Consider the following 13,854-nt stretch of genomic DNA (forward strand, 5'->3'; position numbering starts at 1 on the left):
CTTAATCATTTAGTGCTCATTTGAATTGTCGGTCAAGCATAGCTAAGTTGCAGTTAATAAGAACACAAAGACATAGGTGCAGAAATAGGCCACTTGGTCTAGAGTCTACTCTGCCATTCAATCATGGCTGATCCTTCCCCCCCCCCCCCAACCCCCACCTCATCAGCCCCACTCCTTGGCTTTCTCCCCATAACTTTTGATGTTGTGTCCAATCAACATATCAAGCTCTGCCTTAAATACACCCAACAACCTGGCCTCCACAGCTGCCTGTAGTAACAAATTCCACTAATTTACCCCTGGCTAAAGAATTTCTCTGCGCTTGCTTTAAATGAGTGACCCTCTACCCAGACTACTCCCTCACCATGGGACTACACCCTTTCAACATCTGCTCTGTCTAGGTGTTTCAACATTAAGAAGGTTTCAATGAGATCCCCCCCCCCCCCCATCCATTTAAATTCTGGGAAGTACAGACCTAGAGCTATCAAATGTTCCTCATACGATAACCCTTTCACTCCTCTAAACCATCTCCAATGCCAGCACATCTTTTCTTAGATAAGCAGCCTAAAACTGTTCATGATACTCAAGGTGAGGCCTTATCCTACCTCCTGTAATGAGGTGACCAGAACTGAACACAGTTCTTCAAGTGGGGTCTAACTAAGGTCTATATATCCTATGGACATGGACCCCAAGATCTCACTGATCCTCCACACTGCCAAGAGTCTTACTAGTAATATCATACTGTGCTCAAATTTGACCTACCAAAATGAACCACTTTACACTTAACTGGGTTGAACACCATCTGCCACTTCTCAGCCCAGTTCTGCACCCTATCGATGTTGTGCTGCAACCTCTGACAACACTCCACACTATCCACAACACCCCCAACCTTGGCGTCATCAGCAAATTTACTAACCCATCCCTCCACTTCCTCATCCAGATATATATACACACTACATCCACTGCTCTACCTTCAATCAGTTTTGTTACATTCTCACAGAATTCAATCAGGTTTGTAAGCCATGAGCTGCTCTTGACAAACCCATGCTGACTATCCCTAATCACATTAGTTCTGTCCAAATGCTCATAAATCCTGCCCCTCAGGATATTCAACTTGCCCACCACTGAAGTAAGACTCACTGGTCTATAATTTCCTGGGCTATCTCCACTCCCTTTCTTGAAAGAAGGAACAACATTTGCAACCTTCCCATCCTCTGGTACTTCTATCTCTATCAATGATGCAAAGATAGTCACCAGAGGCTCAGCAATCTCGTCCCTCACTTCCCACAGTAGCCTGGGATATATCTCATCTGGTCCTGGCAACTTGTCTAACTTAATACCTTTCAAAAGCTCCAGCATGTCCTCTTTCTTAATGTCTATATGATCAAGCATTTCAGTCTGCTGCAAGTCATCCCCACAATTGTTTAAACCTTCCCCAATAGCATTAGCAAGACTTCCTCGCAGGATATTGGTTTCCCTCCAGTTCAGGTGCAACCCATCCCACTTGTACAGGTCAGCCCTTCCCCAGAAAAGGGTCCAATGATCCAAGAACTTGAAACCCTGCCCCATCTCCTCAGCCACTCATTCATCTGCATTATCTCCCTGATCTGACCTTCCCTAGCTTGTGGCACCAGCAGTAATCTGGAGATTACCACTTTAGAGGTCCTTCTCTTCAGCCTCATCCCTAACTGCTTAAACTTACTGCACAGGACCTCTACCCCTCTCCTGCCTATGTCATTGGTACCAACATGTACCACGACCTCTGGCTGCTCACCCTCCCCTTCGAGAATATTCTGCAGCTGCTCAGAGGTATCCTGGACCCTAGCACCCGGGACACAACACACTATCCTGATGTCTCTTGTGCTGCCACAGAATCTCCTATCTGTCCACAGAGTCCCCCATGACTACTGCTCCACCTGACTTCACCCTACTCTTCTGAGGCTCAGAGCTGACCTCAGTGCTATTGGTCTGGCTGCTGCTGCCTTGCCTAGATAGGTTACCCCCTCATCAGTATCCAAAGGGGTATAACTGTTGGTCAGGGGAATGGCCACAGGGGGACCCTGCACTGACTTCCTTCTCCCTTTACCTCTCTCGGTGTTCACCCATCTACTCCCCAAATTCTGCACTCTGGGTGTAACCACCTGCTCAAAAGTCATATCTATCAATTGTTCTGACTCCTGGATGATCCTAAGTTCATCCAGCTCCAGTTCCAGTTCCTTAATGTGGTCTTCCATGAGCTGGAGTTGGCTGCACTTCCCGTGAGTGTAGTCATCAGGGAGACCATCAGGTTCCATGAATCTCACATCCTACAGGAGGAGCATCCCACTGCCATATCTGCCATCCTGCCTGCACTGTACAAAAAGCAACCAGCAATAACAATAGGAAAAACTAACCCTTCTAATCTGTTTCTTTGGCCTCAGCCTCTTATTGAACCCTCATGAGTCAAAGCCAGGTGCTCCTACTCTCACTGGTGGCCTACTCTTGACAATGGCCACCCTGCTTGTCCCTTCTGTACTGTTATTTAATTCCCAGTGTTCTGCTCCCTTCATGGAACGTCCAAATGCCCGCGAAGCTCTCCGTTCATACAAGCTTCGCAGACCTGAGAGTAACCCTGTTCCCAAAGCTGATTGGGCCTCTGGAATTATGTGTGACATAAAGTGACATAAATGCTGTGGAAATCTGAAATATAAACAGAAAAGTAGCATGATATGCAGAATATTTCCAGCATTTTCTGTTTTTACATTAGATACGTCAATGTTTTCTGTGATTTGCTTTATGAAGCTATGTAAAATCCTTCTCAGAAGAAAAAAAATAGGTTTTACAAAGCCAAAGGATTCTATAAGGCTTGAGCAAAGACAATCAGCTCAATCTTATTTCAAAAGCCGCTTCTGCTTTTGTTGAATTGAGTTCAGACAGATTCCAACCAATTTGTAAATGCTGCAAGTTTACAGCAACAAATTTGTTCTATTTTACATTTCAGTTGTGCATGGAATAAGATTACAATGCTGAGCAGTGATAACACCAGTCGATTCAACACTTTAATAAAATTGGTGACATAGCAACACTGTGTTAACTATGTCTCAGCCTGCACTGATTCCTATCCCAAAATGCATCAAGAATTAAATGATTGACCCATTCTGTAATTCCCTTAACAAATAAGCAAACCTAACAGCTCCAGAACTAGCTTTTCAACCCTGTCTTGCAGAGCGTTCTCCCTTCTTTCTTCATTCCTAATCTCTAAAAGGGGAAGAACTTTACAAAGGTTTGTAAGTCATCATTGTCTGGAAAACCTGAACAGGGAAAATATCTTTTCTTTTAACTGGGAAAATATCATCAACAGAATTTCAATGCATCAAGCATAATTTCTGCTGAAGAGTTATATAGCAGAAGGAGGTAGGGTCGGATTGGGGCAGCATAATAGAGCTCTGACCAGCAACGAATTCGGACATCAGATGTTTGAGAGGAGGAGATATCAAATCAGGTCCGCTGACTGAGTAGAAAAAAGCAGCAACACAAACAAAATGCTGAAGGATCTCAGTAGGCCCTCTCAATGAAAAAGAGTTCAGTTGATATTTCAGGCCAAGACCCTCCATCAGGACTGGAGAAAAAAGAAGAGGAGTCAGACTCTTCCTCTTGCTGGACGTGGGAAGGCAGGGAGACCTCCAGTGTCCCTGACCGCTACAACTGCAAGAAGTGCATCCAGCTGCAGCTTCTATCAATCCACATTAAGGAGCTGGAACTGGATAAATTCTGAATTGTTCAGGAGGCTGAAGGGGTGATAGATAGGACGTATAGAGAAGTAGTTACACCCAAGGTGCACAGCATAAGAAACTGGGTGAGAGTCAGGAAGGGGAAAAGGATAAAGGAGCCAATGCATTGTACCCCAGTGGTCATCCCCCTCAAGAAGAAAATCACAGCATTCTTTGAGGATATAATGAGCGGAGTGGATAGAGGGGAACAGATGGATGTTATTTACTTGGATTTCCAGAAGGCAATCGATAAGGTGCCACATAAAAGTTTTATCCATAAGATAAGGATGCATCGAGTTGGGGGTGATGTATTAGCATGGATAGAGAATTGGTTAACCAATAGAAAGCTTGGGATACATGGGTGTTACTCTGGTTAGCAATCAGAAGTGAGCAGTGTGCCGCAGGGGTCAGTGTTGGGCCCACAATTGCTCATGATATACATTAATGATCCAGAAGAGGACACCAAGTGTAGTGTATCTAAGTTTGCTGATGACACTAAATTGAGAGGAAAAGCAAATTGTGCAGAGGATACAGAGTTTGCAGTGAGATAGAGATAGGTTAAGTGAGTGGACAATGTTCTGGCAGATGGAATACCATGTTGGTAAATGCGAGGTCATCCACTTTGGAAGGATAATGGAAGATCAGATTATTATTCAAATGGTAAAGATTGCAGCATGCTGCTATGTAGAAGGACTTGGGAGTGCTTGTGCATGACTCACAAAAATTTGATTTTCAGGTGCAGCAGTCTATCAAAAAGGCAAATAGGATGTTGGCCTTCATTGCTAGAGGGATTGAATTTAAGAGCAGGGAGGTTATGCTGCAATTGTACAGGGTACTGGTGAGACCTCACCTGGAGTACTGTGTGCAGTTCTGGTCTCCTTACATGAGGAAGGATATACTGGCTTTGGAGATGGTGCAGAGGAGGTTCACCAGCTTGATTCCAGAGATGAGGTGGTTAGACTATGAGGAAAGATTGAGTCACCTGGAACTGTACTCACTGGAGTGCAGAAGAATGAGAGGGGATCTTAAAGAAACACAAAATTATGAAAGGGATAGTTAAGATAGAGTCAGGAAAGTTGTTTCCACTGATAGGTGAGACTAGAACTAGGGGAAGTTGTCTCAAGATTCTGGGAGCAGATTTAGGGTGGAGATGAGGAGGAACTGCATTTCCCAGAGAGTGGTGAATCTGTGGAATTCTCTGCCCAATGAAGCAGTGGAGGCTACCTCAGTAAATATATTTAAAACAAGGTTGGATAGATTTTTGCATAGTAGGGGAATTAAGGGTGATGGGGAAAAGGCAGGTAGGTGGAGATGAGTCCATGGCCAGATCAGCCATGATCTTATTGAATAGTGGGGCAAGCTCGACGAGCCAGATAACTTACTCCTGCTCTTATTTCTTATGTTCGCACATAATGGGGGAGTAGGATATAGTGGACAAACTGATCAATATTTTGCATCAGTCTTCACTGTGGAAGACATTAGCAGTATGGCGGAAGTTCCAAGTGTCAATAGGCAATGTACAATAGGCAACCATGGCCAAACCTTCTAACCTGTTTCTCTGGCCTCAGCCTCAAGTTAAAGCCTGACACTCCTACTCTCACCACTGGCCCACTGTCCCTTCTGTATTTTTATTTAACTCGCAGTGCTCTTTGCCCGACGCCGAACGGACCTCTGGAATGTCTGCCACAAAGCCATTTTGACACACCTTTTCTATTTCCCATTGTAATCTGTGGCCTGTATCCCAGCTACTGGTGAGAGGCCTGTATATAACAGCCATCAGGGTTCTTTTACCCTTGTAGTTTCTTAATTCAACCCACAAGGATTCAACATCTTCTGATCTATGTCATATTTTCCTACTGATTTGGGTCTGGATATGTGCAAGATTGATGCTTTTGAGCCAATAATCCAGAACAAAAATGTTCTTTTGGAAAAGCAAGATAGCAATTGAGAATCTGAATAAATAGTAAAGCAATTGTTTCAGTAATTTATTATCCTATTGTTCAGAAATAGGAGTGTGTGGCACTCCTAATTTCTATGCTTCCTTTGAACTTGCTGGGTGTACTGGTTGCTGGATTATTAGAATGTCACTGTCTGGATTTTCAATAAAAAAAAAACATGTTGATAAAATTAAACTCCATGTGATTAAAGGGCTTGGTGAATTCCAAATTGGCTGACAGATTGCATCTTAATCCACTTGTGCTCAGTGGGATTAGCTCAAGGTGAATGAAGCAGCCAGAATCCAGATAAACTTTTCTTCCAACAGGACTAGTAGTCTGATCCTGCCCACTTATGTTGTGAACACCCACATTTATATCGCATTTCAGATGGGAAACACCAGTATTTTTAAAGCACAGAACAGTACAGCCCAACACAGGCCTTTCGGTCCTCAACATCATGCTGCCCTTTTAACCTACTCCACAATCAAGCTAACCCTTCTCTCCTATGTAGCTTTCACTCACCAGTTTTCTTTCATCTGTGCACCTAGTCTCAAGTTCAATAAAAATCCTCCATAACAGATGCAATTGTCAAGTTTACCTGATTCAACTAAATATTTGTTTTTAAAACTAACCGCTGGCAGAGGGCAGCATCCCCACTCTCCCAAAGGATTCTTGCAACACGTCTGATCATTCTGGCAGCTACACTTGACATCAGTCGCAATCTCTTTCACAAGAGCTGGAGATTTGGTCATCCAAGGGATAGAAATGTCCTTCTGGTAACATTTTCCAGTTCCAGGCGTACAATTCCAGCCGTGTGGACAACAATGTTCACGATCATCGCAGCAAACTGCCTGATGAGAGAAAATAAAAGACTCATTGTAATTAGATGCAGGAACAAAAATTAGTACATTATTACAATGCTAGAAACTTGTATTTCTGACCACTCCTCTTGGTAAAACCATACAAATGAGGGATCCATGCGGAAGTGAGCACTAGAAACAAGCCTAAGAGTGAACACCATTGATCAATGTATCCACCTATGGATATATTCCTACCATGAAATTTTTCTTCAGTGTTTGAAATAAGCCAAAGTATAACAAATCTCAAAGCTTAAAGCTTATATGCGAGAAATGAACATAGTCACATCTCCATAGTTGGCTGAAGACTGGGGGAAAACATGGCACTACAGGACAATTATTCAGATTATCCAGTGGATTGCAGTGGCCCACATTGGGACTGTCTACATAACAGGCAAGTATTCCTATTTCAATGGTTATGGATACCATCAAACTGGGGCATGTGATTTTGCGCCTCCAAGACACGATATTAATGAACTTGCAAAATGGATATGGAACTTGCATGCGATTTTGCGCCTCCAAGACACGATATTAATGATCTTGCAAAATGGATATGGAACTTGCATGTGATTTTGCGCCTCCAAGACACGATATTAATGAACTTGCAAAATGGGTATGTAATATACATGTGATTTTTGTGCCTCCAAGCCACGTAATATTAACTAACATGTAGAACTAGCAGATATATTACATTGTAAAGCAGTGAGGGCTTATTGAATTTTTACAAAATTAATTCACTGACAGTAAACAGTTCTGGTCTCCAAGTTGTGATTAATAATTAAATCTTGCATTTGAGGCTGTGGCATCAATTTTTTCCCCACCTAAATGAATTTCCTATTTATCTACTGAAAAGCTGCACTTCTGTGGACTATAGTTCTGCCTATTAATAGCCAAGCCCTGATGGTTACAAAGTTCAAGGCTGACCTTGCCCAACAACCACATGTAGGTATGGTCAGTTTGATACTGAGAATGAAATTACTTTCCCTTGCCAAAATCTAAGTAGCTGAAGTTTGGCACCCCATTCTTCAGATTTCTAATACAGAACTAGTAACACATTGATTAGCAGTTTGCATGGCTCAGCTGGTTCAGTACTTAAAACCTATTGTAAAGCTTCTCTACAGTGCCGATACAATTGTCAAATAGGCCAAAAAATGAAGCACCTTATTTCAAGTGTATAAATAATCTTACATTTGGCAAAGGACAACATCCATAATCTCCTGTGGCAAGAATGCAGCATGTATTATTTTCAGGGCAGGCCACAGTCTCATTGCACCGCACTGGATGGACTGCAAAGAAAATATGTTACCAATTAATTGAACGAAACTAGTGACATCATATGTAGCAAGGAAAAAATTAAATCAGGAAAGAAAAGATGGGGATGTGCAGGGGTAAAAGCCAATTTAATTCTAATGGCAAGACTCATTTACAAAAACCCAAAATAGCAGTATATTTAAATAAGTTTCTCCCTCTGCCATGAATTTTGAATAGTTTGTTAAGGAATCTGAAGATAAGATTATATCCCTCACTTCAATGTTTTTTTTGTATTTATTGAGATACAGCACAAAATGGGGCCTTCCAGCCGCGCAACCCAGCAATTCACCTGATTTAATCTTAGCATAATCACACGACGATTTACAATGCCCAACTGCTAGGTCTTTGGAAACCCACACAATCACGGGGAGAATGTACAACCTCCTTTCAGGCAGCAGCGGGAATTGTACCCTGGTCGCTGGTACTGTAAAGTGTTGCGCTAACCACTATGCTACCATGCAATGAATAACAAAATTTAGTTATAACAGCTTTGTATAATTACAAAAACATTCAGTCCAACAAAGTATGAAAGCTCAAGGTAGTTATTAAATTGCACACGTCACCATGTTCTACCCCTAGATTCATTTTCTTGCATGCATTCATAGTAAATAGAAAGAAACAATAGAATCAATGAAATGCACTCAAAAATGATGGAACAACCAATGTGTAAAAAACAAAAAAGCAAATAAAAGCAATAATAAATATGCAATAAATATCACGACAAGGATACAAGTCCTTGAGAGCGAGTCCATAGGTTGTGGAATCAGTTCAGTATTGAGGTGAGTGAAGTTATCCACTTGGGTTCAAGAGCCTGACAACTAAGAGGTGGTCACAAAAGGCTGAGGAACAGTTACAGGATTGCCTCGAGTCAGTGCACTGGGCCGTGTTCAAGCACTCATCTGAAGACCTGAATGACTACATCAGGGTCGTTACAGACTTTATTAATACAGCTGTGGATGAGTGTGACAGCACAAAATCATTCAGGGTTTCCCCCAATCAGAAGCCCTAGATGAAACTCAACATCTGGAATTTGCTGAGAGCCAGATTCAAGTATCAAGATCAAGAATGCTACAGGATGTGCAGGTATGAACTCCAGAAAGCAATCTTTCTGGGGAAGAAAAAGATTCCGGACTAGACTGGAACCAACAAGGGATGCTCAACAGCTGAGGCCAGGTTTGAATGCCATCACCTCCAACAAAGTTAAATCATGTGACATAGGGGGACAGCAGAGCTTTGCTTCCAGATGAGCTCAATGTCTTCTATGATTACTCTGATTACCAGAATACCAGAATGGGGGGGGGGGGGGAGGGAGAACCATCGTGCATCATGTCTCCCAATGATCCTTTGGTCTCCATATCTGAAGATGACATACAGGCTGCCTTCAAGAAAGTGAATCAAAGGAAAGCATCCGGTCTGGCCAGAGTACCTGGCACCAAGTACTGAACACCTGTGCCAATCATCTGGCTGGTATATTCAGATATCTTTATCCTCACTCAGGCAGTGTGGGGTACCCACCCGCTTTAAGCGGGCTTCAATCAGGCTGGTGCACAAGCAGAGCGAAGCAACCTGTCTAAATGATTATTGACTAGTGGCTTTTACATCCATAGTGATGAAGTGTGAGAGGCTGGTGTTGAAACATATCAACTCCTGCCTGAGTGGCGACTTGGATCCAATAATTTGCCTACTGAAGCAACAGGTCCACAGTAGGTGCCATCTCATTGGCTATCCACACAACCCTGGAACATCTGGACAGTAAAGATGCATACATCAGGATGCTCTTTATCGATTACAGCTCAGCATTTAACACCATCATCCCCTCTAATCAGTAAACCCCAAGACCTGGGCCTTAATACCCCCTTGTGCAACTGGAACTGGATTTCCTCATTTGTTTTTGCTAATCTGAACTGACTATGGTCTACATCTCCTCCACAATCCCCATCAGCATAGGAGCACTGCAGGGATGTGTGCTTAGCCACAGTCATAGGTGTAAAACAAGTAGAGCAGGGGACTAAGTACAGCTCCAACACTGTATACAAGTTTGCTGATGACACTTCTGTTGTGGGCTGTATCAAAGGTGGTGATGAATCAGCACACAGGAGGGAGACTGTAAACTTGGATGAGTGGTGTAATAACAACCTCTCACTCAATGTCAACAAGACCAAGGAACTGACTGTACATTTTAGGAGAGAGAAACCAAAGGCCCATGAGTCAGTGATCAGAGGTTCAGAAGTATAGAGGATCAGTAACATTAAATTCCTGGGTGTCACCATCTCAGAGATATTTTACTGTCAGTCTGGTATTTTATTCCCATACAGGGCTCAATCCATTTGGAGAATGACATGGCTTGCTCAACAGAACTGAGTATAACTAGAGCTTCAATATTGGGGATTTTGGTGAAAGAGAACATTGAATGGTTTACTTTTCTTTCCATAGGATTGGGAAAAATTTAGAGGCTACGTTTCTGGTATTATTCTATTGCCTTGAAATGCCTACTTCAGGTCGTCAGACAGGAATCACTATTGCTGATAAACCATGAGTTTTCTACAACTGCAGATGCTGCATCTACCTTTAACCTCTGGTGAAACGGGTATTTCCTCTACCAACCAAAGGCACATTGAAAGCAGAGGAGAATTTCAACCGTTGCCTTGAGGGAGAGAATGTAGAATACTCTCCTCTAACATGGTTCAATTCAAAGAGACTTTAACAATTAGAATAAACTAAAGGAATATCTGTGGTAAAAAAGTCCAGAACAGTTCATATTAAAGAATTGCTCATTCAAGTCGAAGGGTAATAGTAATAGTACAGGGTGATTATCGGGACAAATCAATAACACCCGGAAGGCTACAAATGGAAATGGGAAATCACCCCGATTAGGAGAGAAAAAGCCTGTATTTACCATATCTATACCTCTCAATTTTGTATACCTTTATCAAACCTCCTCTCAATCTTGTACATTCCAAGGAATAAAGGCCTAACCTATTCAATCTTACTTTGTAACACAGGTCCACCAAGCCCAGCAACCTCCTTGCAAATTCTTTCTGCACTCCTTCAACCATATTTACATCTTTCCTGTAGGTAGGTGACCAAAACTGCACACAATACTCCAAATTAGGCCTCACCGTCTTATACAACTTCAACATAACATCCCAACTCCTGTACTCAATAATAACACAAAAAATGGAGTAACTCAGCAGGACAGGCAGCATCTATGGAAAAAAAAGTACAGTCAGCTTATCAGGCCGAGACCTTTCAGCAGGGCTCTATTTTGATTTGAAGGCCAATGTGACAAAAGCTTTCTTAATGACCCCATCTACCTGTGACACAACTTTCAATGAATTACAGACCTGTATTCCCAGATGCTTTTGTTCTGCCACACTCCTCAGTGTCCTACCACTCACTGTGTAAGACCTACCCTGGTTGGTCGTATTGATGTGCAACACCTCACACTGTCTGCATCGTTCCACCAGATCCTGCTGCAAGCCACGATAGCATTTCTCACTGTCCACTACACCCCCAATCTTAATATCATTGGCAAATTTACTGATCCAGTTAACCACATTATCATCCAGACTGTTAATACAGAACAAGGACCCAGCACTCATCCCTGCAGCACACCACGAGTCACAGGCCTCCAGTCAGAGAGACAACCCTCCACTGCCACTCTCTGGCTTCATCCAAAAAGCCAATATCTAATCCAATTCACTATCTCATCTTGGAAGGCCGAGCAACTGAACCTTCTTGACCAGCCTCCCACGTGAAAACTTTGTCAAATGTAACTCCTTTTTCTTAACCAGGGCCTCAATATCTCTTGAAAACCTTTACCTTTTATTCTGACAGGGACATACAAGCTTTATACTCAATTTCACTTTTGAAGGCCTCCCATTTACTAATACATTTTTGCCAGAAAACCACCTGTCCCAATCTAGTTACCACATCCATCCTGATATCATCAAAATTGGCCTTTCTGCAATTTAGAATATCAACCCACAGACCAGACCTATCTTTTTTGCACATTTATCTTGAAACTAATGGCATTGTGATCACTAGATGCAAAGTGTTCCCCTGCACAAACTTCTGTCACCTGCCCTGTCTCATTCCCTACTAGCAGATCAAGTATTGCACACTCTCTTGTTGGGACTTATACACACTGATTAAGGAAACTTTCCTGAACACATTGGACAAACTGTATCCCATCTAGTCCTTTTACAGTGTAATGCCCTGGTTAAGATTTCTACTGCTATACTGTGAGGCATTTTATTTTAGCAGTTTTCTGCAAAAGCAATGTGTCCTGTCGTAAGTGTTCTGGCTTCAGCTAAAGACATGGAGCCATGACATACAACTTAGGAATGTTGTGTCAGCAAATTGTAACTTTCTGCCCAGTGGAAGATTCAAGAAAGTTGGGTGGGATCATATTTCTGAAGGACAGTAGTCTGGTTTGGGCAGGAGCTGCTGAGCAGGGCACAAGGGAAGATGCTGCAGAATGCCATTCAAAGGAGAGATCCCATTGTGACAAGTGTTTGTGCAGATGAATGGTTCCAAAGAACTGCCAATACTCTTGAGAGAGCCAGTTTGCTCGAGATGGTCTTTGAAGGAAAGTCGAACAGTAACTGGTGTCCTTCACATAGAATGTGGGTTCAGCACCAGGGGTGCAGTGCTGCTGAAGCGCTGCTCTGGCACCTCTGTATAAAAAAAAAACAAAATAAGCAAGCGGGGAACTTAACAGTGGCTGCATATTAAATAGAGAGCTGGTGGATGGTGGGGAAAATACCACTAATAACATTAGAATAAGATATTTGATCATTTTTTGTGAAATCCTGGAGCTGTGACTGTTTTTAATTTGGGTATTTGCTCGACACGTTGTTTTCCCAGCATACCCAGTTGCAGCCTCCCTCCATTTCACAGATTCTCAGTCTCTCTCCAGCCGAGGGATGACTGTACACAAGTGTGAGCATTTTTTCGCTCTTTCCAATGGGTACCATTGGATTCCAGGTAGGAGTTACATAAAGCAAGGAATGAACATCGAAACCCAAGGTTAAAAGTCAAAAATAAAGAAAGAAAAATTCTTCTGCTTATTTTAATGAAATATTCAAGGTAATCATCAAAAATCCTCTTCTACACCTGGATAAAGTGAATTTAGTTTTTTTACAAGCCAGATTGGGGGGGGGGGAGGGGGGGGAAGAAAACATTTCTAGGCTATAAGCTAGTTTTATGTCATTTCAACTATCATTAATAGCAGATCAACCCCTTGGCTTAGCTCCACCAATTACAGTTGATTGGAAAGAGGCTCTTTTTCTCTGTGTTGAGAGGAAAAAGAGTAATTTAGTCAGGCAATGAACGTGACTAAACACATTTCCAAACCTCCCAAATGGTTGCTCTCCTCCCGTTAGCATTTGTCACTTCCAAAATACAATATTTTTTATTTGTGTAGATACGATAATAATGTAAAGATTCAAGCTTCTTTAACTTTTTAAATATTTAAAGACTAAACAGGATCTGTATTGGTCTAACCATGTAATAGCCGACATGTGAGGATATTGTGGCTATCGACACTAAAAGGTACACTTCCTGTCCAAACGTTTCTGCAAGAGAAACAGTACAAGGCAGAGTTGCCAATCTACTGCTTTTGATACTAATATTCAGCAATAATCGTGGCTTTAGCAATAGTTCATTAGACGTTCTTTTTTCATACAGGCAGTCCCTGGGTTACGAATGAGTTCCGTTCCCGAGTCTGTCTTTAAGTCAGATTTGTATGCAAGTTGGAACAGGTACATCTGCTATTATTTAGTGTCAGTTAGTCAAACGTTTGTCTTAGTATATATTTTACCTTTCTATGCATATAAAACACTTAAGAAATGTATGTATGTCAATAATTAAACCACCACATTAGTAATAATTGCAGCTTTCATCGGGGCAGGGCCATTCACATGCTCCATTATTCTCACTTTATCCTTTACCTGTATCCTTTAAAGTTGTTCTGATCGTTGACCGACTGTAGCCTAAAGC

The 13,854-nt window shown here is 42.1% G+C and overlaps 1 protein-coding gene across 1 annotated transcript in view; it reads right to left on the minus strand.

Annotated features, from left to right (window-relative positions):
- Nucleotides 1-13,854, minus strand: part of LOC132384535 (progranulin-like) — an 86,235-nt gene that overhangs the window by 26,813 nt on the left and 45,568 nt on the right. The window contains exons 10-11 of the mRNA XM_059955686.1: nt 7,729-7,826; nt 6,316-6,534 (exon numbers count right to left, since the gene is read on the minus strand). Of these exons, the coding sequence (XP_059811669.1) occupies nt 6,316-6,534; nt 7,729-7,826 (317 nt within the window). The remainder of the gene's footprint in view (nt 1-6,315; nt 6,535-7,728; nt 7,827-13,854) is intronic.

The sequence above is a fragment of the Hypanus sabinus genome, chromosome X1 (genome assembly GCF_030144855.1).
Source record: "Hypanus sabinus isolate sHypSab1 chromosome X1, sHypSab1.hap1, whole genome shotgun sequence".
Classification (NCBI taxonomy): domain Eukaryota; kingdom Metazoa; phylum Chordata; class Chondrichthyes; order Myliobatiformes; family Dasyatidae; genus Hypanus; species Hypanus sabinus.